At 40.6% G+C, this 27,674-nt stretch overlaps 1 protein-coding gene across 1 annotated transcript in view; it reads left to right on the top strand.

Annotated features, from left to right (window-relative positions):
- LOC118088521 (complement receptor type 1) overlaps nt 1–27,674 on the top strand; it is a 147,776-nt gene that overhangs the window by 73,153 nt on the left and 46,949 nt on the right. Inside the window, exons 26-45 of the mRNA XM_088673598.1 lie at nt 1,099–1,278; nt 2,363–2,542; nt 3,833–4,027; nt 4,179–4,278; nt 5,289–5,374; nt 7,981–8,172; nt 10,153–10,335; nt 10,665–10,847; nt 11,620–11,799; nt 13,208–13,390; nt 13,845–14,024; nt 15,046–15,228; nt 15,340–15,522; nt 15,705–15,890; nt 19,174–19,380; nt 20,846–21,028; nt 21,561–21,740; nt 22,981–23,010; nt 24,961–25,042; nt 25,881–25,929. Of these exons, the coding sequence (XP_088529724.1) occupies nt 1,099–1,278; nt 2,363–2,542; nt 3,833–4,027; nt 4,179–4,278; nt 5,289–5,374; nt 7,981–8,172; nt 10,153–10,335; nt 10,665–10,847; nt 11,620–11,799; nt 13,208–13,390; nt 13,845–14,024; nt 15,046–15,228; nt 15,340–15,522; nt 15,705–15,890; nt 19,174–19,380; nt 20,846–21,028; nt 21,561–21,740; nt 22,981–23,010; nt 24,961–25,042; nt 25,881–25,929 (3,125 nt within the window). The remainder of the gene's footprint in view (nt 1–1,098; nt 1,279–2,362; nt 2,543–3,832; nt 4,028–4,178; nt 4,279–5,288; nt 5,375–7,980; nt 8,173–10,152; nt 10,336–10,664; nt 10,848–11,619; nt 11,800–13,207; nt 13,391–13,844; nt 14,025–15,045; nt 15,229–15,339; nt 15,523–15,704; nt 15,891–19,173; nt 19,381–20,845; nt 21,029–21,560; nt 21,741–22,980; nt 23,011–24,960; nt 25,043–25,880; nt 25,930–27,674) is intronic.

Here is a 27,674-nt window from a genome sequence, read left to right on the forward strand (position 1 = left end):
GGGGTCCAACTCTGGGAAAAGGGGGGGGGCGCCGAAGGGATCTTCGTACCAGGGCGCCGGGTATGCTTAAGATGGCCCTGATAGGAGATACATGTTTTGCTGCAGCTGCAGCAGATTATAGAATTCTAGAGTTGGAAGGGAACCTGAGGATCATCTAGTTCAGGCATCCCCAAACTGCGGCCCTCCAGATGTTTTGGCCTACAACTCCCATGATCCCAAGCCAACAGGACCAGTGGTCAGGGAAGATGGGAATTGTAGTCTAAAACATCTGCAGGGCCGAAGTTTGGGGATGCCTGATCTAGTTCAACACACTGCAATGCAGAAATATGCAGCTGTTCCATATGGGGATTGAACCTGCAACCCTGGTGTTCTCGGTACCATGCTCTAAACCAACTGATCTATCCACAATAAATAACTGGCAGCAGTGGGATAAAGGTGTCCAGTTGTGCTGCTGCATATGCAACATGGCAGTTCTGCTCTCTGCACTCCTCCCAGTGGTCATGTCTCCTCTGGTAACTACTATGGATACATGACCTGACTGCCTGTCTCCAGGCACTGTGGTTGGATGCAAGGAATTCCTACCTGGCGGGGTTGATATTGCCAGCCTTCATGTTACATTTGCAGACATCTTTGTAACACAGAGTTGGTCTGTCAACAGGCCTGGTGCTTGAAGCTAGCTCCCCGAAAAGTACGTCCTTGGGGATCCTGCCATCTTCCATTCTGTGGACATGTACAAACCAATTGTTGTTGTTGTTTAGTCATGTCCGACTCTTCGTGACCCCATGGACCAGACCACGCCAGGCACTCCTGTCTTCCACTGCCTCCCGCAGTTTGGTCAATCTCGTGTTCGTAGCTTCGAGAACACTGTCCAACCATCTCATCCTCTGTCGTCCCCTTCTCCTTGTGCCCTCAATCTTTCCCAACATCAAACCAATACACTTCCCAATTATCAGGAAAGTTTTAAGAGGTTGTCTATAATCCTAGAAAGTTAAAATGTTGAATTTTACATCAAAGTTTTATATTTTCTGCAATACACCCTTCTCTCAGGTCTCACATATTATAGAATTTAATAATGGCTTTATCCTTTTTCATTTGCAGTCACTGGTTGTGTAAATCCAGAAATCCAGAATGGAAGAATAACAAGATCTAGAGGGCAAGTTAAACCCAAAGAGACAATAACATTTGAGTGTGACCCTGGCTATATCCTGAAAGGCAACCACACAATTCAGTGCCAATTTGACAGCACATGGGATTCTCCTGTGCCCATTTGTGTTAGGGGTAGGTACTAGTATATGTTTCATTTGCTTCTAATAGTCAGGAATGCTTTCCTTTTGTTTGGATCTCCTTTGACAGTTTCAGATATGAACCAAAAAGAATGAAAGTCTCATCTGACCTTATGTTAAAAAACCCAGTGTCTACAAATCAGTACCATACCATACCATACCATACCATACCATACCATACCATACCATACCATACCATACCATACCATACCAGTGTCTACAAATCAATACCATACAGGGGTGTGTAAGTACTTAAATCATTCCACTGAATAAATATAGCCAAATTGGTGCCCTTCATGTGTTGCTGGACTACAGTTCTTATCAGCCCCAGTCCATGGTCAATAGGCAAAGATTATGGGAGTTATAGTCCACCCCAACTGAAGTGCACCAAGTTGGCTACACTTGCAATAGGGTGTGATTGAGGAAATAAGCCTTTGGGGATTTATTGATTGGACTGAAACCTGAAATAGGAATCATATCAAATAATGCAATTGCAGAACCAAAAAGAAGTGCAATAGATATGTACAATGTTTCATCTGAATTAGTATATGTTTTGTAAAAAGCATAAATATAATAATGGTACCAGAACCAATAAATTGGGGGGGGGGGGCTCCTTTCATATTAAGTTAGGCCAACCTTTACTCATGCCATGATCTAGGTTAATAAACCAAAGAAAAATTTCAGATTGACACACACTTATTAACAGTATTTATTATTTATTTGCTTCATAAAATTTATACACTGCTTAATTGTAAAAAAACAACAACAATTTAAAACTAGTTTACAAAAATAAAATCAAGGAAATTTTACAACTTAAAAAACCCAAAAGTTAAAATAGTAAAACAGATTAAAATTATTTCAACTCTCTAAGTATTAGGGTAGGCTTGCAAAAAACAAGAATGCTTTTAGCAGGCGCCAAAAAGAATAAAGTGGAGGCACCTGCTTGATATCAATAGGCAAGGAGTTCCCAATTGTAGGTACTGCCACACTAAATGACTAAGTTCTTACAAATGTGGAATTTACAGCCAAGGATGTTTGTAATGTGTTTTTCCTTTGTAACCACCTTTTTCCCCTTTCAGTGATTCAATGCCAGCCACCCCCACATGTTCAAAATGGGATATACAACCAGGAAGCAGCAGTGTTTACTAATGGAATGTTTGTGAAATACACATGTGAACCTGGCTATGGTCTAATTGGAGAGGGGACTATTTACTGCACAGCATCTGGTACATGGTCTTCCCCTGCCCCTCGCTGTGAAGGTACATATTTTGACCATAAGATTGTCCATATTGGCTCTAGCAGGGCAAGCTACAAAGCAATATTTACACCATTTCTTCCATTCAGCCTTGAAAATTTGGTTCCAGGCAAATAAAGTTGTGCTTCTTCCTATAATGAAAGCACACCCTTAGAGAACTGTCACACAGAATTCAGTTCTGTGCAGATTAATGGAACTTCTGAAGGGTTCCTTAGAAGAGACAAAGAGTGATACTGCAAGGTAAAGGTAAAAGGACCCCTGACCATTAGGTCCAGTCGTGACTGACTCTGGGGTTGCGGCGCTCATCTTGCTTTATTGGCCGAGGGAGCCGGCGTTACAGCTTCCAGGTCATGTGGCCAGCATGACTAAGCTGCTTCTGGCGAACCAGAGCCGCACACGGAAACACTGTTTACCTTCCTGCCAGAGCAGTACCTATTTATCTACTTGCACTTTGAGGTGCTTTCGAACTGCTAGGTTGGCAGGAGCAGGGACCAAGCAACCTGTCACGGGGATTTGAACCGCCGACCTTCTGATACTGCAAGGTACTGTAGTTCTATTAGTGCAATGACTTTTGGTTGTGCGGTAGAACTGCCCCTTCTCCCCCTCCCCCTGTGCATACCCTAAACCTGTTCTAGGGTTCCCTCAACCCTTCCGGAGCAGATTTGGAGAAGGCCTACAGGGAAAAGAGAGGGGTGAGAAGTTTTGTTGCACAAGCAGAATGCAATTACAGTACTTTGCTGGCTGCTGCCCAAAGTCAAACTGGCAACTGTTGAAGGAAGGTCCTTCTTATAATAGTGAAGGCACTACCACCTTCCAAGAAACAGAAGAAATAAAACAGTTTGAATGTTCTTTAATCTGCTTGAGTAAGGAACTGGACATCACATCTTGTTCCCACTGATGAAATTGCTTCTCTCATTTTTGTGCTGTACATATTATTTCCTGCTCGGTGCAATTATCCCATTATCCTATTTTATGTTTCACATACATATAAACATATAAAATAAATAATTTTAAACTTTTTGTATGGTTTTATGTATGTATAATTGTTGTAAACTGCATTGAAATTTTTTCTGTATAGCAATATATGCATTTTTTTAAATATAAAATTCAAATGAATGAATAAATACAGTGCAGGTGAGAGAAGAGTGGTGAGGACCACTGCTATATTATAGGTGGAGGAACTGGAGGTTAGTCTAAAGTTAGAACCACAATATTACACTTTGTTGAACTTCACAATAACACTGGCCTCATTTTCCCCTCTCTTCCTCCCTACTTCCTCCCTCCATCTCACCAGGAGGTAGCTGTGCACCCCCACCCAGTTTACAATTTGCTGAACTTCTCAATGAGTATAAAGAAAATAATTCCTTTCCTGTTGGCTCAGTTGTGAAATACATGTGCCGTCCAGGCTATGCTAAGCATCCCGGATTGAAGGCCTCTCTTATGTGCATAAGAAATCAGGAGTGGTCAGGAGTTCAGGAGTTCTGCAAAAGTGAGTCTCTTACCATCCTTGTATTGATTGTTATATTAATATAAGTGGTTTAATTAAGTTGCACCATTCTTCCTTTGTGCTTTAATTAAATTTGCTTTAAAACCAATTCCAGGGAGAAATTCTGTATGGTTTGCTTTTTTTTTTCTGACAGGAAAATCATGTGGATATCCAGGAGAACCAGATAATGGCAGGCTGATTGTAACAAAAGATCTTTTATTTGGTTCTACTATAAATTACACCTGCGAGGAAGGGTAAGCATTAGGAAATCAATAGGGTTACTTTTTCTGGTAGGGCTGCTCTTCCTTTAACAATTTAAGAAAAAGTCATTGGAGTTAACTTTCCCCCCTCACCTAACTTCCTATGCAGGAAAAGGTTTATAAATCAATTTATTCTTGTAATGCAGATTTGGAAGAAACAGGACCCCTACCAGGACAGATTTAGCCAGTCCCAGGCATTAACTTGTCTTGCAGCCTAATGCTATCTGCCATAGCTGCCAAGTTTTCCCTTTTCTCGCGAGGAAGCCTATTCAGCATAAGGGGAAATCCCTTTAAAAAGGGATAACTTGGCAGCTATGCTATCTGCTGAGGGGAGTACCAGTAGGATTGGAGACAGAACCACAGATAGAGGGAGATATCAGCATGCTTGTGGGAATTGCAGGGTTTGCAGAAGAGAGAATTCTGGTCTGTAAAGAATATATTTTACTGTGATAATCACTCAATATACAGCTTTGGTATTGGTTCTGAATGGGTACACATTAGGAAGTCATTCCTCAAAGAAACAGAAAAAGGTGCTTGTAGGTTTAAATAATCTTTCTTTAATAGTTAGGAGTGATATTCTAGGCTGAATGGTTACAGCTGGGGATGAAAATAAAAAGTGGAAGTAGCAGGTTGCAACATCCTGCAGGAGGAAAGAGTACTCACATGCTGTGAGTTTATACCATGGTGGAAAGATGTATGTAAATAGTTTTGTATATAGTCGCAATTAAAATGCTTGTGAACCAGCCAAGAAATAAAGGTAACTCTTGACTGAGTATTTTGCACAAGTCTCGTAGTCTCTTGTTCTTCCTGCCAGGAAGAAACTCTGCTACAAGTTGTTTAAAGCGGTTTTATTGAGGAGCCAGCACACCCGCAGCAAGCACAGTAGAAGTGTGTGGGCAGTGACCTCTAATAACACACTGCATACATTTTGTGATATGCATTTAGTTCTGTGCATCCTGGGATAAAGAAGTTGACAATCCATAATTGCTTCTATCTCAATTCAGGTACAGGCTAGTTGGTCTATCTTTCAGACAGTGTGTGATATCTGGCCTAAAAGCAGCATGGACTGGTGAAACTGCTATTTGTCTGCGTAAGTAGAACACATTTTAACATTTATCATTTTTCCAGAGGGCAACTGAGAAGTTCCACCAGGACTTAATAACTTTTACTCCACCTGAGCCTAAATCAGTCAATGCAAGTTCACTTTCCGGACACTGCTGTGCAATTACATAATGGACATAATGGGAAGCTACTGACCACTACACATACTTACATGTTTTCAGCTTCTACCCATATCACTCCACAACTTAAACAGTGGCATCAGACATGTATCGGAGTATAAAATGGACCCAATGAAATGGGGGAGAAAACAGATTGACAAGGTAAACAGATTGACAAGGCAAGGCTGGCACCAAGGGAAAATCTACTATAGGATAGACCTAGAAGAGAACATCACTTGTCACATGCAACATCCAGCTAAAGTCACTGAAATGTATAATCAATTATCTACAACCCGTCCTGAACAATAACATTTCCCTCTCATAGGCTTACATATATCACAGCCTTGGGCAGTAGGCTCATGCCTACTTACAGACAGCCTCCAAACCTAAATGACAGACCACATAACAAAGACACTGACACAGGGACTAGATCTTATGACAAATCCATTTGTCAACTGCATGTCACTGTCAATGCTTGACCTAATAAGGCTTTTTGTAATATCACAGATTAATTCACCTGCTGCACCCTGCTGCCAGCGCCATGGCGATGCCCGCGAAGCAGTGGCACCAACATCTGGGGATATCTTGTAAGGTCTTACCAAAGTCTCATAGGATCTTAGGATCTCGTGAGATTTTGGCAAGATCTTGCCCCAAACCAGTGCCACAGCCAGTGCTGCTTCCCCAAAGACAGCGGGGTAGGTGGCAGAAGTGAGGCAGGCACAGCATTAGATACAAATCTGTTTGTCCTTATCAGTGGGCCAGGCCTACATTTAAATCTCCACTCCCTCCTGATAGGATGACACACCACCATAGCTGCCAAGCTTTCCCTTTTCTCGTGAGGAAGCCTATTCAGCATAAGGGAATTTCCCTTAAAAAAAGGAAAAACTTGGCAGCTATGCACACCACCCAGCTCTGAATGGCCTCTGGGTCCCCAGGAGGCTGATTCAAGGCCCATCCACCACAAGGGTTGACTGTTAGCTATGTAAAAATAGCATCACTGGCACAAAAATATTGACAATCAGTGAATAACTAGTAGGTGTGGTTCACTTCTACAGCTCTTCCAGAGTCGTCTACAACTGGACCTAATGGTTAGGGGGTGTCTCTTTACCTTTAAGATACAGTATATGGCTGCCACCTAGTGGCCAAAAAGCAAAAGTATTTCTTGAGAAAAAGTTGGAATTTAACAGGTTCAAGGCTTGTGCTCTTGGGAGTGGTTCCAAGATGGATGCCAGACTAACAGAAACTGGTGTAACCTACATTATCAGTATCACAGTCACATGGCAAAGTTATAAAGCACAGGAATCCTGTGGCAAGAGTATCAGAATATAGTATCAGGTTATCCATGAAATCATGAGAATAATGGAATACCATTATGGAATATCTTACACCTTACACTAGGTAAGGTAAAGGTAAAGGACCCCTGGACGGTTAAGTCCAGTCAAAGGCGACTGTGTGTATGGCAGTAATTTCGTTTTTTGGAATACCATTATGGAATATCTTACACCTTACACTAGGTAAGGTAAAGGTAAAGGACCCCTGGACGGTTAAGTCCAGTCAAAGACGACTGTGGGGTGTGGCGGTCATTTTGGTTTTTTTTGCCAAGGGAGCCAGCATTTGTCCACAGACAGCTTTCCAGGTCATGTGGCCAGCATGACTAAACCGCTTATGACACAACAAGACACTGACGAGTGCCAGAGTGCACGAAAACGCCATTTACCTTCCCGCCAGAGCAGTACCTATTTATCTACTTGCACTTTGACATGCTTTCGAACTGCTAGGTTGGCAGAAGCTGGGACAGAGCAATGGGAGCTCACCCCGTTGTGGGGATTCGAACCGCTGACTTTCCAATCGGCTGCCAACCTTCTGATCAGCAAGCCCAAAGGGTTCAGTGGTTTAGACCACAGCACCACCCACGTCCCTAGTCTTACACTATTAAAACAATGTTTGTAATATTGCTACTTTCTTTGGCCTTAGCATTTCGGTACCTACTATCCCTTAAATTGTCTTCACAGAATTGTAGTTAACAATCTCATTGTTGACTGAAGTTCCTTCCAATATTCCAGTTGAGGAGCATTAATCCTCTCTCTTCTGATGTGTATCTGCAGCAACAACAAAAATACTTTCTTTATTGTATGCTCCTCAGTTGTATTTCTCCTAAGCTGGTAAAGCTTTCAGCCTAAAGAAAGTGGTCAGTCTCTGTCTTGTTATTATCTAATTTATGTGTCTTACAGAATAGTTCAGCTCTCTATTTTGGTATTTATAAGTAGCCATTGTAGTTCTTGTGTTTCATGTAATCTCCATGGCAGATTATGGAGCTCTGGGTGTCTTGTATTATTTTCTTCACTATTGGCTGTATTCTATGTCATTAATATTACATACGCTGTTAACTTCATCTGTTGGCTCCAATAGTAGCCATCAGAATTAGAAAACAGAATACATCATTTATGCTTTATGTTTGTCTTCTCCCTTTCTCTAGCTATTTCATGTTCCCCACCACCAGATGTTCCCCATGGCAAGCACAGTGGCATGTATATAGATGACTTCTTCTATGGGACAGCTGTATCATACACCTGTGAAAAGCATCACCCTCTTGTGGGAAATTCCACTATTTACTGTACTACCAAGGATGGATTAAATGGTGTTTGGAGTGGCCGTGCATATTGTGGAGGTGTGTTTTTAAATATTCTCCATCCCATTTTGTTAATTGCAGGAAGTTGTGTTAATCAATAAGCATGAACATTTGGCAAAATCACAGCAGTCATTACTGTATTACTTTCCAACAAGAAGAACCATTAGCTATTTGTATTCCTAAAAACATGCAAAGGCAAGGGTGGGGGATTCATATTGGGGCAAACCAAAATGTCCCCAAGTATTGTACAAGCTGCAATGCCTACCTACAACTATAATTAGGACTGCTGGGATGAAAAGACATATAATGGTTGGTTCCAACATAACAACCCCATTTCTGAAAATATAAAATCCAGTTGTTAATCAGATCTGCATTCCTCCTTAGGTGAAACATGCAGTTCTTTGGTAGGGTGAGTAGGGAAGTGGCGAAGAAACTCCTGCTTAATGTCTGGAAAGAGAAGGCAGGAATCCTAACTCCATCGTTGTCCCCACTGACACCCCTCACCTTCCACCCACTATTTCTTCTACTTTTCTCTTGCTTTTTCTAATTGAAAAGTCTTTTATCAGATCCTCAAAACTAATCTTCCATAACACATCTGCTTCTATACTTTGTAGAGATAATGCATCCAGCCCGCCTTGTTGCATAGCTGTTCTGTTGGGATTTTTAATATACTTCAACTGAGAAAATGAACACTTAGCTGAGCAGTCTGTGACTACAGGTGAAACTTGGAAAATTAGAATATCATCAAAAAGTGCATTTATTTCAGTAATGCAACTTTAAAGGTAAAACCAATATATGAGATAGATGCATGGCATGCAAAGCAAGATATGTCAAGTCTTTGTTGTAATTGTAATTATTTGTCGTTAGGTGGGTCAATTATAAATGGGATGTAATTAATGAAATTTAATAGCGATGTTTATTTTTTATTATTTTTTGATTATTGTAACTATTTGTTTTACTACTGTGGAATTTCCAAAAGAAAGCATTTGTAAAAATTAAAAGAAAAACAAAAAAGAAATAAATGCACTTTTCGAAGATATTCTAATTTTCCGAGTTTCACCTGTAATTGTGACTATTAATATTAAAATATATGAAAGCAAATGTCTGCATTTGGAAAGGCAGACTCAACATTGTCTTCTACAATTATTTTATCAAGTTCAGCGTGACTGAATCTTGTTTTTACATTTTTTTGTTGCACTTGAACTTGCGATGCACATGAGTGAAATTGCTGAAGCTCAGCTGAGAAATTAATAAATTGATGAGTTAATCGTGATGTGGTTTTTATTTTGCTGTCCCCAACACACACACCCCAAGAAAAGCTGTGGAGATAACAATTCTCACCAAGGCCTTTAAAAATCTCCAAATTTGAAGGAACCCCCCCTCCCCCCAAATCTGGCAACACTGTACTGAACACTGCTGCACTCACTCTCAGTGGGTGACTGAACAGGACAGCGTAAATGACCAAGATAAGAACGATTACATGAGCCTCAGTGAACCAAGTGGCAGTTTACCAGTTACCAGATTCTAATTTTGTGGTTTTCCCAAGAATAATGTATATCATTACTCTCTATTGTTACTAATTCATTATTACTAATTTATTATTATTATTATTATTATTATTATTATTATTATTATTATTTGTGTGTGTCCATGTGTATTCATTTTTCACTTACTGTGGGAACCTTTTTTGTGGAACCTGGTTCAGCTGTGCCATATGGTCCATGGTAAATCCAGCAACTGAATTTTTTTATGGCGCCCCCCTTCCCTTGATGCCCTAAGTACGTGCTTATTTTGCTTAAGGTTTAATCCAGCCCTGAACATGGGGAGAGACTTGAGGGTCAAATAGAGAAGCAGGGTGGGCTACATTTGGGCCCTGAGCCTGAGGTTCCTCACCCTATTCTATCAGCCCACAATCCACATGCCTATAATACTGCCAGCTAAACGCACAGATATGCAGAGAACAGGTATTTCCCTTTTTACCTTCAGTACTGTATGCTTGTTGAAACTTTGTCTTTTCAGTGACTCAGTGTCCACCCCCTCAAGTAAGGAATGGAAGGATAGTAACTGGTTATTCAGACACCTACACATATAACCAAAGGGTGACTTTAGACTGTAATGCTGGCTACAAAATATCAGGAACAAGAGAGATTCATTGCCAAGTAGATGGTACATGGGACCCTCCTCTACCTCACTGTGAACTGGGCAAGTATAAATACGAAGCATCCATATATATGCAAGCATGAATATGAGTTGGATACATACATGCTCGCAACTTCAATAATCAGGGAGCATTTATAGTTCTTTAGTTATAGAAGGAAGCAGGAATATCTGCAGTAAATGTTCACACAAGTAGTAATATTGTATTTTTGCGTTTTTATATTGTAAACTGCCCTGTGATCCTCAGATGAAGGGTGGCATAGAAATTTAAATAAATACATAAAAATATTTTTAAAAAATTAAATACATTTTCAGTTAAATGTGCCATTGATATGCTATTGTGAATGTTCTCTCCTATTTCGTTTTTCTTTTAGTATCACAGTGCCCCTTGCCTCTGGATATACCCAATGGAAATCACAATGGTTTTTCTGGGGAAGTGTTTACTTCTCAGAAGTCTGTAAATTATTCCTGTGATCCTGGTTACTCACTCGTTGGAAAGGCATCTATTTCCTGCACAGCTTCTGGAGAGTGGAGCAGCCCTCTGCCACGTTGTGAAAGTATTTAAGATGACATTTTGTACAATCTCAGCAACAGAGGATATAATTGCTTTTTATCATCTATACTGATGTTAACACTGGTCTTTGTTCCTTACTGTCACCTGCACTTCTGCTAAAATTGGTGCTCCTTTTTATTTTCATTTGAACAAGATTTCTACTTTCTGAAGGAAGTCTTCTTGCCTCTAATACTTTCCTTGACTCTGCTGTTTAACCATGCTGGCATCCTCTTTCCTTGGTGGTACTTTTCCTGATCTGCAGTTTAGATTCTAGTGAGTTTCTATTACTGTGGTTTTTGAATAACTTTCCCCTCCCCAGCATTCTGGGAATATTGCAACTTTTCTGTTCAACTTCCTTTTCTTAATCCCCTCATTTATTTGGTAGGGTTCCTTATTTGAAGTAGACTTTGACTGTGCTGGACTTGCTTGGCAATTGCTTGCTTACGTAGACAGTATCGCCACTCACAGGGATTGGGTCAGAATTTGCCCTTTTAGGAACTTCTAGCTTGGTACTAAATTACTCTTGGGGCCTGCAGCTCACCACCCACAGTGATTCAGAGAAGTGGTCCACCCCTCTTGGGATTTATAGTATATTAGGCTCACTGAAACTTCACATTAGTACACACCGCCCTAAATCCGGCACTGTGTTCAGCTTTATGTCCTCTGTGATATCCATCCACTAGCATTTGGAAGATGTAATCTGAGTCACAATCCCAGATTTTGTGACAGTTTTCATTTTTCAGCTCCCTGATATACTTTACCCTCTCTTTCAACAGTGCAGTGCCCCCCACCTCAAGTGGTCGCTCACGGGAAATACAGCAGTCAGGAAGCAAAAGGTTTTACTAATGGGGGGTTTGTAGAATACAGTTGCGATCCTGGATACAGCATTATAGGAGATGCCAGAATTTTTTGTACAGCATCCGGGTCTTGGAACTCCTCAGCGCCTAACTGCAAAGGTGAGTCAGCCTTTTTATTTCAAGCAGCATATGCAAATCATACGAGTCTGAAAACATTGTTACAAAAGATATTTCATTCCTGACACACTATATGTTAAAAAAAAATACTGGTAGTTCGCAGTGGAAGGAAATAAGAAAGTATAGATAATTTATGACTTCATATGTGTACAAGGAGTGTTTTGCTTTCTATAATAAACATTTGTCTTTTGGGAGAGCAGCTTCATCAATCGGCTAATTGAATACAAAATTCAATGAAATGGGACAGGTTTAGATGTATGTTCCTTGCTCCTACATCTCTTGAGAAGTCTCAGGCTACTCAAAGTTCTCTTAGCCTGCTGTGGAAATGCAGTCTACCTCATAGAAGCATCTCTTTCCACTGTGTAAGCTACTCAAGATCTGGGTGGTGAAGGGAAGGACCTTGCTTTACCAGAAAGATCAGAATTTGCATTTATGCTGAGGTGCAGGTCCATGGTATTTTAGTATATAAAGGTAAGCAGCATTGTTTGTAAGTATGGAATATGAACCCCCAAGCGTAAGACTTCCTCTGTACAGAGAAGCTGGAAGTTGCCTTGATGTTCAACAGCAGTTCCAGTTGTTCCGACAGGACTGAGAATAATTCTGAAATATGTATGCAGAAATTGGGGGGGGCAGCCTTGTTTTCTGTCCACTGTAGCTAATAATGTTGCAGTAGTTGGTGATTTACAAATAATGGGTTAGAAGTTAGGGTTCTGTGAGCTCTTTTTATTGTTGTTGAATGACTGAAGTGTAGCCACGTCATTAACCCTCTTATGGAGTGTTGCATGCTTTTTTCCCTTCAGAAAACATCCTTCATTTTTCATATAAAAACTGTATATATTTCTCCCCCACCCGACATGTTTTATTGTTGCTTTGTTGGTTGTATTGGTCCATTAAGTCCGTGTTTGTGGAGGTGGGTGATTTTGTGAGTATGCATTGCTGTTGTCCTTTTGCAAACCCACTATTCTTGTTGCTCTCTTACCATCCCTGTAGCTATCAGGAGGATAGTACCTAAAACATTTAAATTATGCACTTCTGATTTTCATAGGGATGGCTGAAGTTTAAGTGGGCAGCTATGGATGCATGCAACAACTACTGCTGTATGCACAACAAAGATCAAAAACACAAAGGGAAATAACAAGCACACAACTAAAGTTGTTTAATACAGTAATGTTTAAAAACTGAAGTGAAGGCATTTTAAACCAATTTTAATCACACTGTACTATGATCTAATGTAGGAAGCTGACTTTTTATGTATGTTATTGTTGGATGTATCGCCTGTCTGTCTCTCTGTCTGTCTTGCTGAGGAACAATACCTTCTTCCCTTGTTGTTGTTGTTGTTGTTGTTGTTGTTGTTGTTGTTGTTGTTGTTGTTGTTGTTGTTGTTTTCCAGAGATACATTGCCCCTCACCTCCCAAAGTCCAGCATGGAAAGTACAGGGTTCTGGGATCAGAACAATATACCAGTGGAAAAATTGTAAAATACAGCTGTGACCCTGGTTATGTGCTAATAGGAAGGGCAACTATATATTGCACAGCATCCGGTGTGTGGAGTCTCCCTGTCCCACGCTGTGAATGCAAGTATTCTGCTACACTGGATTTTCATTTTGGCTTTGTATAGGCTAACCACAAAACAGATTTAAAATGCAACTGAACGTTCATACAAGTTCCTTATTTCTGCATTGAAAATTATAGTTCCAGTTAAGTCCTTAAGGGAGGGGCATCTCAAATATTATGTGTGAGCCACATATATACAGCTCCATTAATGGATCAAGGCCTGACCAATGGAGTGACCATTTTTTTCTTTTTTGGTTCTCATTTCCTTGCTGTTCCTAGGCAGTCCAAGCTGAGACTTTCTAACTCCAAACTGTACATTGCTATTGATATCTTGCTATTGCTATTGATATCTTGCTATTGATCCATAAAGAGCCTTATATAATAATATAAATTTTGAGCTTTGCATTCAACGTATTAAGAAAACGGTTCTACAATATGCTCCTTATTGCAGCTGACATATATTTTCCTTTGCAGTCACTGGCTGTGTAAGTCCAAAAATTCAGAATGGAAGAAGAACAATATCTATAGGGCAAGTTAAGCCCACAGAGACAATTACATTTGAATGTGACTCTGGCTATATCCTGAAAGGCAACCATACAATTCAGTGCCAGTTTGACAGCACATGGGATTCTCCCACACCCATCTGTGTAAGGGGTAGGTACTAAGCACAACTTTGACTGGATTTCATTTTTCTGTGATAAGCAAAAAAGTTACCGTAGTTAAATCTGTTGAGGTCCTCCTTGGGAGTTTCCAGATATGAGCCATGAAACATACAAACTTATCTAACCAACTTATCTAACACTCCCACAAAAGAAAATCCGGCGTACTTCCCTCCCAAATTAGGAATATGGGAAGCTGCCTTAAATGGAGTCACACAGTTGTGTTTTGGAGGGGCATTTCCAGCCTTACCTGGAGAAGTCAGGAATCTTCATGAAACAAATGTTCTACAGTTCAGCTAAGGCCCTTCCCTTAAACACAAGAGGGGAAAACCCAACAAGTTCTGCTTTTAATTGATTGAACTGAATTTTGAAATAGAAATCCAACCAATAGGCAATATCACTAGTAAAGGAAGGGAGATGCACTCAATCCTGGTTGGACAGAGACTGTGGATTAGGAGTTCCTAGATCTGGGAACAACCACTAGTTGCTTCAGATGTCCTGTCTTTGCCCAGGCTTTACCTGACCCACAAGTTCAGAACCAACTTTCTGTGCTTTAATCCCCATATTCCTGTTCGCTGGCACTGGTGGCCTTTTTCACAGGGCACAGTACATGCTGCCTTAAAGGCAGTAGTTCACACAAGACGAGTTCACACAATGGTGCCCTTTTAAAACAATGTCAGCACCTCTGAACCAGGAATACTTTCTCTGAACCTGGATCTCTGTGGACATTTAATGGCTTACAGGAAGAGCTTCTGTATCATGTGACTTGGAGAAATCTAGCGTACCAGCTTAGCTCATTCCTATCTGCACATAGGAAGCAATTATGATGCCTTGAGGTAAATGTTTTATTTATTTATTTTTACTTTTTTCTATTTGTTTATTTTCTAAAGTAGAATCTACTATAGTGAAGGAGTTGTGATACTCGGATCAAGAATTGGGAGGGTTTCTACTGCACCCATGAGTTGATTAAAAGCTTGCTTTGAGACAAGCTTGATGCTCATATAGTTTTGCTTTAGAATTGCAGTGTCCCCCTCCTCTGCCTATTCCAAATGGCGATCACAATGGCCACGGGGAAGCTCATTTTGCTACAGGAAGATACGTAAATTACACCTGTGACCGTGGCTACTTGTTACGTGGCAAGGCTTCCAGTCAGTGTACAGCCTCTGGAGCTTGGAGTCAGCCTTTACCCCAGTGTGAAGGTTTGTATTTCCCTGCCTATCCTTGTTGGCTAAAAACACAGAGCAAGTGATACTTGGGAATTCTCAGTTAGCATCATTATATCTACTTCTGTTTTTCTTTTCTTTTTGCAGTAATGCGTTGTCCACCTCCACCAAGCATTGTACATGGAAAGAATATAGGAGAAGACCTCACCTATGGGAGTTCTGTAATATACATTTGTGATGCCGGTTATTCCCTCGATGGAGAGTATCTGGTTACCTGTATTTTGGAAGGCTCAAACACTGTGAACTGGACTAAACTTCCAAAATGCAAAGGTTATTTTCATTCAGTTGTACAACCACTGTCCCTGATCCATAGATGTGCACATGACTCTGTACAATTCAGTAGCCCTTGTAGTTAATGCATGTCTGCCTAAAGTGCAGTTGTCCTGGCTTAGGTCTTACAGATCTAAGTAAAATCTCTGATGATAGTTCTGCATTGAAACATTTCTCCACAGGATGCCCAGCACCTCAAGCAATTGCCAATGGGGAACGTGACCCTGAAGGTTTGGAAGATTTTCCTTATGGCTCCTCTGTGACGTATCGTTGTGACCCTGACTACATTCTTACTGGAGCTGCGACAATACACTGTCTGTCTTCTGGAACATGGGATCAATCTGTTCCTCATTGTAAAAGGAAACAACGTAGGTTGCGATATATTTAGCTTTTCCAGATGAATAACAATGATACTATTAAAATATAATAAAATAATAAAACAATTATAGGTAAAGGTAAAGGGACCCCTGACCATTAGGTCCAGTCGTGACCGACTCTGGGGTTGCGCGCTCATCTCGCTTTTCCAGATGGATAACAGTGCTAATAATAAAAGTGGCATGCAGTGCTGACAACATTGAGAACCACTTTACAGCCTATATGTACTGTACTATACCGTATTTCTTATATTACTAGTGTCATTCAGCCCATTAAGTAAACGGGTGCTAGCCGGGCGGGAACGGAGGGGAAGCCCTGGGGGGAGGCAAACAGCGAAAAGCCCCCACCGCCAAGCCAGTCCCCGAGCCGAAGTGCGGCGCGGCGGGTGCTTTTCACCGTTTGCCTCCCCCTTGGCTCTGGGAAGGCAAATGGCGAAAAGCCCCCGCCGCGCCGCACTTCGGCTCGGGGACTGGCTTGGCGGTGGTGGGAAGAAGGGGAGGAATTCCTCCCCTTCTTCCCGCCGCCAAGCCAAAGCCGGCTTCCCTCAGCGCCCGCTGCCGCTTCGGCTTCCTTGGCGAAGGCAAGCAGGCGGGCTGTCTGCCTGCTTGCCTTCGCCGAGGAAGCGCTGCTGCCGCCAAGCCAAAGAGGCAGCAGGCACTTCCTCGGCAAAGGCAAGCGGGCAGACAGCCCGCCTGCTTGCCTTCACCCAGAAAGCGCCCGCTGCCCCTTCGGCTTCCTCGGCGAAGGCAAGCAGGTGGGCTGTCTGCCTGCTTGCCTTCGCCGAGGAGGCGCTGCTGCTGCTGAGCCGAAGCGGCAGCGGGCACTTCCTCGGTGAAGGCAAGTGGGCAGACAGCCCACCTGCTTGCCTTCGCCAAGAAAGCGCCCACTGCCACTTCAGCTTCCTCGGCTTCCTGCTGCTTAGAAGTGAGTGCGCCTGCGTGGAGACGGAGCGCGCTCGCTCGCACGGGGAGCGGCAGTTGGCGGCCGCAGGTAGGTAAACGGTAGGCAGAGGGGTTGGGGGGAGAGCGCGTGCGTGCGTCCAGTCTCTGCGTCCAATCCCTGTGTCCGTGGGGCACATGCGCAGTAGTGCGGACACAGAGACACAGGGACTGGACGCAGAGACACAGGGACTTTATTATATAGGATGATATTGAGTATTAGGTCTCTTGCTATCTATATAAAAATGTAAGGTTATCATCAGGCAGCCCCCATTCGAGGATGTGTAGTCCTGCATCCCAATCGTGGATTTGCATGAAATCCGCATGGGGGACGATGGCAAAAGAGGACATGGGTTTTAAACTGGTGGTTTTAAACAAGAGCAGAAGTTTGAGTAAAGGAAACTGTGGGGAAAATAAATGGTCTTAAACTATGGCAGAAGTGTGAGTAGAGTGAACAGTGGGTGACCCAGAGTGAGGGAAAGTGGCAGTTTCCAGGGAGTTAGGAAAGGCTCTGTTGTTCTCACTTCAAATATTCCAAACTGCAATTCCACAATCACATGTTTCACTCCTGTTACCATCATAGCTGCCAAGTTTTCCCTTTTCTCGCGAGGAAGCCTATTCAGCATAAGGGAAAATCCCTTAAAAAAGGGGATAACTTGGCAGCTATGGTTACCATGTGTTGTCTGAAACATGAAGTTCCAGATTTAATGTAGTAATTTAAAAGGTATATTTTATTAGAAAGCAATACCTATCTATTTACAACATCCATCAACTGAACTAAACTCTGTGTAAAGAACTGACTGATAGGCTGACTCTTAAAGTGCTATTCATCTTTACATGTATTAGCATGGTTTCTGGGCATAAAGGGACCTGCAAAATGGGAGGAGGAGTGTGGAAATGGAGGTGGGTGGTCTGTGTGCAAGTGAGAATTGGAAAAAGAGGAGTCAGGGAAGAGTTGAACATAATAATGGTATGTGTGGGTAGGTGGGCGTGACTGTATGCAAAGGGGGCTGCATAACAGGATAAAATGTAAGGTATGGAAATGGAGGTGATCTGTGTGGGAAGGAAAGTTGAGAAAAGGAAGGGGGAGGGTGGAGGGAAAAGGGAGTGAAGGTGAAAATGGAAGTGCTTAGGTGTCCTAGTAATACGAGCTGTCACAGGTGGGTGTACTGTTGGCTACTCCCGAGTAAGCACTCCACACATCCTCTGGATTTTCATAGTTTTATTGTGCATGCTATATACAGTGGTGAGATGTCTCAAATCATGTCTGCTCTGCATGGGGCAGAAGCCCACAATGGCGTCTCGTGGGCTCTGACCCCCCTTTTAAGACTGGGCATCCCAACGCCCCTCCTCCTTGCTCTATGGGTCCTCTGTGGTCCCAAACCAGGCTCCTGAGGTGCCGGTCTACCTCCTTCCCAGCCCCTGCTGAAGCTAGCTCCTCCCCTGCTTCCCTGCTACCAACCTGGAGCTGAGCCACCAGGACTCTGCAGAGCCCTGGACCCGTCTTAACCCTTCCTGTTCCTGATTTAAACTCCCAGACTTGCTGCTGCTCTCCCATCTGATGGAAGTAAGCAGAGTGGGCTGCTCTCTGCAAGCCCTCTCTCTTACACGAGCATTAAAGGTTTGGCAGAAACCATACCCCGATTTGTAGTTCTTCCAGTGAGAGCCAGGACATTGGAGACATATCACCCATTTCAGTTGAAGGACAGTGCCAATATTATAAGTGAAGTGAGGAGTTTGGCCTGGGGCTGAATAGAGAGACCTGATGGGCCAGAGGTTCCCTCATCCCTGTCACAGTGTGTGCCCACATCAATAATTTTCTCTGTTTTTCCTTGATTGGATTGAAGTCAGTTTATTAAAAGATATGACATACCTGTATTTATGGGGGGAAAGAAGAGGTGCAATGGGTGTTTTATTCAACTCTTATATTTCTTACCCACTCTTCATAAGAACTCAGGAAGGGTTAAAACAATGTAATATACAATTATAAAAACAAATAAAGCACTTACAATGATAAAACAAGTAAAATAAGTAGAAATGAAAGAGAACAGTACAAATTCAGTAAAAAAAAAAGAGAGAGAGAGATGTGACCCACAAAATCAAAGGGTAAAGACATGCATCTTCAGCGTATAGTGAAAGCTTTGGGCATAGGGTGCCATAATTTAGGGGTTTATTTCTGCCTCCCATGGTGAAGAATGTTACAATTACTTGCCCCTACATCTTTCTGTAGCTGGAAAGAGAAATCAAGTGCACTGAATTAGGTCATTCGAGATACTATCTGCATATAGATAACAATTATGATTCCTTGGGGTCAAGAATCTTATTTACTTTTTCCTAGCTTCCTCGTCTTTTATCCTGTCAGAGATTCGATGCCAGCAACCCACAAAAATCCAAAATGGGGATCACAGCCACCAGGAACTGTCAGTGTTTACTAGTGGAATGTCTGTGAAATACACGTGTGAGCCTGGCTACTCTCTAAATGGAGAGGCAACTATTTATTGCACACCATCTGGCACATGGTCTTCCCCTGCTCCTCACTGCAAAAGTAGGTTTCTGGATTTCAGGATCTTTCAGAATTGTTCAAAGAGTGCAAGCTACTAAATTTTGTTTCGATGTTTACCCATTATTGTTCCCCTCTTCATTGGAAAATTTTTGATTCAGACACATTCTTACATTAGTGCTGCCTCAAACTGGAAGCACATATTTTGGAAATGTATCATACAGAGTTTTGTTTTGCATAGGATAATTGAGGATGTGAGCTGTCCGTTAGGAAAGACAAAGCCAGATTGGCAAGTGGTGAAAGCAAGCACTTGCTTTATCAGTGGAAGTCCTGCCAAGTTGACCAGGGTGTTGGACAATGCCTCCACAAAAGTTCAGCCAGATTAGGAAAGGTTACATCTTGGGAGGCCGCTGTATGGATTAATGCCCTTCTGAAAATGTTTATGGGTCCTGGAACACTTTATGCCAGGGCAGGGGTGCCTGTGACTGAGACCCTAAATTACTACTGTAACGTCAATACTCAGAACATATTATTGACTGTACTGCAGTGGGTGCCAGTAGTAAATTAAAGCATGCTTTAATTTAATTTAATTTAAGCATAATTTAATTTAATTTAAGCAACAGCTGTCCTTCTGCTTTTTCAGGCATATTATGTTAGGCTCCTGTACTTAATTATTTATTAAAAGTATAGAAATAATCACTGGTACAGCTATTGAATACACAAGAAAAGGAAGTAAAATAAAAAAATTCCTTCAGTAGCACCTTAAAGACCAACTAAGTTTTTATTTTGGTATGAGCTTTCGTGTGCATGCACACTTCTTCAGATACAGTGAAAATGAGAAAGCATAGAAAGAAAAGGAAAACTTTGGAAGGGCTCAAACCAAACTACTGCACAATTTAAAGGCTGGACTCCTGACTTAGATACTATATTCTGAAAGTTTATTTATTATGTATATTACCAACCAAAGAGTTTATTGTATTAACCAAAGGCCATAAGAATTTCATTGCATTTTGCCAAACAGCAAACCACAACATACAGCATATACAACAATTACATACAGTAATGCAAGGCATCAAGGATTTCAAGGAAGGTAGTCAGAGTTCATACCTAGCTTAACTTGTTAGACCTCTGAATCACCAGTGAAATTTATTGCAATATTGTCAAGCTCTCGCTCTCTAAATATTTCTTGAACCCAGAGTGCAAGGTATCACTTAATGTGTCACAAATCTATTGTAGCAGCAGCAGCACCCCACCACCCCCAAAGACCAGCATGGGCATCACCTGGAACTTGAGCTCTATTTTTTAAGGCAGCAGGCATGAGTTTGGGCAAATAACATGCTCTGAAATGTTCCATTCATTTGAGAACCATGGCAAGAATTTGGAATTCCTGATTAAATGCAAATCCTTTCTGGATTCTGTCCAGAAGGTTATGTATAATATTGCTGGAGATATTTTCTCTCTCACTTACTGACTAGTGCAGAGGAACATTACTTTCTATTTCTCTTTTCAGTGATACAGTGCCCCTCGCCTCCATATGTCCAGCATGGAAATTACAGTGCACCAGAATCAATACAATATACCAATGGGAAATCTGTAAATTACAGCTGTCAACCTGGTTATGTACTAATAGGGGAGGCAACACTGAATTGCACAGCATCTGGTGTGTGGAGTCTTCCTGTCCCACACTGTGAATGTAAGTGTGTATGTACCGGTAATTTCTCCACAGCCATAAAGGACCCTAGCTGCCTCTGTTGGCCAGCAGTATTTATCCAGTTTATCCAATTTTGTCTTCCTTTTCTGAGGTCCTCTCAGAATAGCTGCTACTGCAACTCTAATTACAAGAACAAGCCTGATGAGCGTTCCAGATAGCTACTTCTCCATCCCCCAAATTATTTCCAAATTTAGTTCCTACTGCCAAAATAAGGAGGGTTTGAAATTTGCAGGCCCCGATACTGTAAGACGCATGATCAGTGTTTTGCTTTAAAATATATGCTTTAAAAGAAAATGGCAACAGATGACTTGGACAAGTGAGCCGAGCCATGCAATCTAGAGGAAGAGAAAAAAGGGTTTTCTACAGTTTGTCTAAACTCACAATTTATTACTGTATTAAGTTTATCAGTCACAGGGGCAAAAGTAAATTATCAAAAAGTATTTGTAAATTTTAGATAATTCCCATCATCACCTTTTTTTCCTGATACGCCTTTTTCATTATCTTTGATTTTCAGCAGTAGGCTGCACACTCCCACAGATTTCTGGTGGCAAGAAGGAAAAATCAGAAATTGTGATTCAGATCGGAACTAATGTGACTCTGGAATGTGAGGATGGTTATGTCTTGAAAGGCAGTTCTCGCATTCAGTGTCAGCCTGATTTCACATGGGATCCTCCTGTGCCAGTTTGTAACCAAGGTGAGCAACAGAAAGGAAGGGTTTCTGTAGATGACGAATTTGAATTTCGTTGAAGTTTGTATTGATTGAAGTTTGTATTGTATTGATGGAAAGATTTGTATTGCAAGGGAATTTAGAAAATATCAGCAAAAGCTAATGACTTTATTCCACAATAAAGCCCTGTCTTGATTTCCTCTGGGCACCACAAGTGGCACATACATCAAGAATATGCTTCATGTCTGGAGAGAATGGGAGGGCCAGTAGGCCTGAATCCTGTCTGTTCTCCTTTACTGAGCTGCTGTTCAGTCCACAGTTAAAAAGGCTAGAGACAAGAAATTTAAAGTTTATTTAAGAAATAATTGCAATATTGGAAACGTTTAAGATAAGATTTGGAAGTACAGGGAGCTTGTAGAGGAGGATTTGTAGAGGTATTGTAGTATATTAAGATTTAGATATAAGGGTAAGATGTTGAATGTTGTTAAAGAATTAATATGAGGTGAATTTTTGTTAGTTAAGATAAAAATAAGATGATTGAAATATGATATAGAAATTACTTAGTTAAGATAATAATAAGATGATTGAAGTATGATATAGAAATTACTAAGGGTGACATACAATGAAAAGCAGAAAGGAGGGACTTGAGGAAGTCAACAATGTTACGATATATGAACGTTAAATATGGTTGTTGTTTTTCTTTTTGTATTTTGTAATTTTGTGTTTTATGTGATTTTTTTGTATTTTTGTGTTTTATATGTTTTATTTTTCTCAGTTTTATAAAATCAATAAATATATTTGGAAATAAATAAAAGGCTAGAGGCAAAATGATACCAAGCTGCCAGGGTGTGTGTGTGTGTGTGTGTGTGTGTGCGTGTGTGCAGAAGGATAGTATATTTCCTATAGTATTTGGTAGACTTGTTAAACTTGCCAAAGTCTGGTCACGCTTGATTTACTCATTAGTGACATAATAATAGTGAAATGGCATATTAAGAGACCATTGATCAATTGACTGGCATGTGGACATTTATTTAAGTTTCCTATGGTGAATATATTTCCTCAGTAATAAAAAAAATCATGCATTGCTTGGCAATTACTGCCATTGTTACATCCCCCAACATATTTACTCTAAGTTTTATTTGATAGATAAATCAGTTTCTTAATTATAAAACTATGTGCTTAGAAAGCTTTCACTCAAATATTTTTACTCATGTTTCTTGCTCTATAGTAATACAGTTCATTCCTTGTGTTTCATTTTGCACTTTAGGTTTTTATGTCTCCATAGCCACAGGCATTGGTAAGTAACTTCCAGAGAATTCCATCTGATTCTTAATAAATGTAGGATGCTACAACTCCACAAAACATATATAGAATAGCTTAAGCCTATTAGTGCCAGTGGTGGCTGATGCTAATTGGGACTGGTAGGGTGAAAGACAGAGAGAGAGGCCAACTGTAGGTGGAGCCAGAGCCAAAGAGAGGCTGAACCGACTGATCCATTTTGTCCCCATCCTCCTCACTACTGAATTCTATGAACACAGAGGAGGAGGAGGAAGCTGATAGCTGCTGCCACCTCCTGTAAGAACGCAGGCAGACAGGGGCCAGCTAAGGGTAGACTGAGGTTGGTGGGGCAATTCCCCATTTTCCTTAATGGTCCAGCCTTTGCTAATTTTCTGTCTCATAGTTTAGCACATATTTTCCAGAATCACCTACTGTATACTAATAACAAACTCAAGTGCTGCATTGTGACAGCAATGGAGGCAATGCAGGATTACTGAGAAAAGAGAAGGTGGTAGCAGCATGCTTGGCAAAACACCAAGGTAGCAGGTAGAAAAGAAACATTTAGAAGGGTACAGTGGTACCTCAGGTTACAGACGCTTCAGGTTACAGACTCCGCTAACCCAGAAATAGTACCTCGGGTTAAGAACTTTGCTTCAGGATGAGAACAGAAATCTTGCTCTGACGGTGCAGCGGCAGCAGGAGGCCCCCATTAGCTAAAGTGGTACCTCAGGTTAAGAACAGACCTCCAGAATAAATTAAGTTCTTAACCCGAGGTACACTGTACACTAATATGGGGTGCACTACCGGTATTACTTACATTTGAGAGATATGGGACAGGGGATTTTTTTTTGTTTTTGTTCTTATTTTCATTATGCAATTTGTGTTTTTATTATTGTAATTGTATGTTGTGAACCACCCTGAGATCTACAGATGAAGGGCGGTATACAGTTTTAACAACAACAGCAACAATGATGATGATGGATTGGCATCTGAAGCAGTGTATTTGGAAGGGGACAACTCCACTTCCACTATCCCAGGAATGTTGTGTCCCTATTCCCTCTCATTGTTACATATTACTTCAAAGACAAATGTATTCAGTACTGTATTTTAAATGTATTTTATTCTACTCTAACAACAAGCTCAGAGAAGTATTTTATCCTCACAATAACTCAGTGAGGTACTTTAACATGACAGAGTAATTTGACTAGTTACTCAAACCTGACGTTCCCTTTCCAAATCCAACCCTCTTAACACTCAACCCCCTACTATGCTGGCTCTCAGGTAAGTAATACAGAAGATATGCAAAGATCACCACCACCATGTCTTACACATTTGAGTACAGTTATAAGAGCTGTTCTAGGTTTCCATTAAAAAAAAAACATGGAAGAAGCTCAGATGGCCACTTTTATTATTCAGCTATTTTGTCAGAAACAGAGTCAAAACATGCCATGACTCTAGCAGATATGTTGTATTGTGTTGCCTTATCCCTTTCAACCTAATCCTAAACAGTTACAGTATATTCAGAATTCTAGGTAAGCTAGGATTTCAACTTGTTTAAAAATATGTAATTTAATCTAGAATTTAAATGAACATTTATCAAAACCCCAAAACATTTTTGTAAATGTCAGAATTTATGAGAGAGCACTCATTCATATTCATAAATCTAATATATAGCTCAAGATTCAAGAAACTGTAATTAGCTCATAGCTGTCTTCAAATAAAGGTTGCAAAATTATTGACTATGATATTAGAAAGATGTTTTGTCACGGATATAAAAATGAAAACCATGCCAATTAATGGGTTAATTTTTAGAATGGTTCTTTCGGATTCTGTGTAAATGATTTCTGGTGAATTATTGTAGTATTTTTATTAAAGAACTTTATGTTTGTTTTCCAAAATATTATGGTTTTATAATGTTGCTATTAGCAACTACGGGATACAAACATTATTCATTCTTTTGTTTCAGCAGGCTCTCTGGTTGGCGCCTTGCTTCTTTTGGTTGTTGCTGGTGCTTTCTGTGTAACTGTAATTGTTTTGAAGCGGAACAAAGCGTAAGTCACATTACTTTATTTTTATGACTTATTTGTATTACTTGGTACTAAGTTACACACATTTGCAGACCGATCCGTGTCCCAACCCCTGCACAAAAGTACAAGCGGTCTTTCAGCTCTACCAGGACAAAAGCCATAGCCTTTTACACAAATGCAAGTGCACTGTTTTGGGAGAATGGCCGTGGGGTGATATTAGCCATCCTCTTCCACAGGCATCCCAAACCTTTGGCCCTCCAGATGTTTTGGACTTCAATTCCCATCATCCCTGACAACTGGTCCTGTTAGCTAGGGATCATGGGAGTTGTAGGACAAAACATCTGGAGGGCCGCAGGTTGGGGATGCTTGTTCCACCTGGTGCCCTCGATATGTTTTGGGCAATAACTTGCATCAACCCACCTGCTTCATCAGATTGTTCATTTCTTTTGCACTGGAATTAAAGGAACATTGGCTAGATCTTTAAAATTATTTTCTTTTTCTGCAAGATATATTTTAAAATAGAACCCCCATTAACAGGGCTTGTCAAGATTTCATACTTCTGTAAATTTCCACTGATCTTTCAGTAGTTTGAAGAATTAGATGTTATCTTGGCAAACAGCCACATCTCCATGTTTGGAAAGATAATGGGGTTAGAAGAATCTGAGGAAAGGATAATCTGTGCAGCAAAAATCACCTCCCTCCCTCCTGCCCCATCTCCAGCTGGATTGTCCTATGAACAGAGTTCCACTCACAGGAACTCTGGATCCCAGGCATTAATTTTTTTAAAAAAGTTTATTTATTTATTTGAATCCCGAACTCTTCTACTTGATTCTTTAATACTGTTTTCTTCCTATTTCTTAAGTAAATATACTCCTGCAAGCAGCAGAATATATGAAAGTCCACACCTTCAAGTAGCATGATCCAACTCTGAAAAAGGCTTCGTATTTGCAGTAATAGGTAATACTTTGATTTAGACCATTTTGTCCACATTGAAAATGTCCCAGTTGAATGTTAAAAAGGAGACCCAGAGTCCAATGCTATAAAACAGGGGTGGGAAACTATGATCCTAAATATTGCTGTACTACACTCCCATCATCCCTGACCATTGACCAAGCCAATTGGGGCTGATGGAGTTCAACATCCTCTGGAAGGCCACAGGTTCCTCACAACATTTGAATCCCTTCTCTCTCTCCCCCCCCCCCCCCCGGGATAATATGCCTTTATTTCTTAGATATGCATTAGGGTGATGACTTTTCTACAACCTAATTTCCCTGTATCATAATTTGATGAGCTTTCATTAAAGATTATATAAAATCTTAGTTTCAAAGAGATTTGATTTAAAAAAACCTCACAAAATGATTTTTATTTTTTTTAAAAAAAACACAAAATGATTTTTAAAATTTTATTTATCAGTTTTTTGACCATTTTTGAAGTCACTGTAAACAGATATAAAATTGAACCCAAGCTTTACATATATACAACATATAGACGCCGCTAGAGGACGATGTTTTGCTACCTCTCCTGTAGGTTCTTTTCCCAGCATGTCCGGCAGGGTCTGCCGGCTGAGTTTTGAGGTCCCAAAAAGGGGCTTTTACCTTGCGCAGGTGTGACATTTGTATACCCTATGTTGCTAAGAACACTCTCCATTGTGGAATGTGGTGTTGTGTCCAAATTTGATATGAAATATATATAGAATTGTTAATACAATTTTATGAAATGGTAAAACGGCATACAAAAAAATTAAAAACGGTTTGTGCGTAACCTTTTTAAATATTTCAATGGAATATACCTCATTTTAGTCATTAATAGTCAAAAGTTCATCCATTTGTGCTACAGGAAATAATTTTTTTGGGGGGGGGGAATGAAAAAGCCATCACCCTAATATGCATGTAAAGCATGCAGTAACACAGTAGCTATGGATTACAGATGTACCAATACCTGAATCTTCTGAAATTGCCCCCGTTCTAAAGATAACTGTATGCAGCAAGATAAAATGTATTTATTTATTTATATGTATTATTTAGTTTCTTGCATTCATATCCTTCCTTTCGTCTGTCATGGAATCCTAAGGGGGCACACACATGGTTCCAAGATGGTCAGCTGTTGAGGCATTGACAATACTCAGACCTGCTAAATAGTGGCCCCATATCCCTTCAGACCTGGGACTCTTTCTTTGGATTCCCCATCATCATTCCTTGCTTCTGTTCATGTGGCACTTACTCCAGCATTTAGGAGGTCTCTCATTGAGAAGGAATTCTGAAGTAACCAGATTTAGCTTCATGAATACATTAGCAGTTAGAATCATCAAGGTGAACTGTGCCTGGATGAAATAGTGCAAATTCACTGTAAATAAAAGGAACATTTACTGAATACTGCTACTGTTTTTCTCACCTAAATTACAGGTGAAAGTAACTGGATGAACAGATGCCAACAAATATACCTGCTTCTTTGGACCACTTGACACAATCACTGCTTGGAAAGTGAATACAAATATTTTGCCACTTCAAAAGAGGAACGCATTAATGTTTCAGTTTTTGCACTGCTCCTTACAGGTAGAAATATTCACTGTGGCTTTGATATGTTAACTTTTTTGTATTTTCAAAATATATAATATACAGTAACTTTACTTGTAAACTACCTTGTAGGATTAATATTC

Source organism: Zootoca vivipara, chromosome 7, assembly GCF_965207765.1.
Source record: "Zootoca vivipara chromosome 7, rZooViv2.hap1.1, whole genome shotgun sequence".
Taxonomy (NCBI): domain Eukaryota; kingdom Metazoa; phylum Chordata; class Lepidosauria; order Squamata; family Lacertidae; genus Zootoca; species Zootoca vivipara.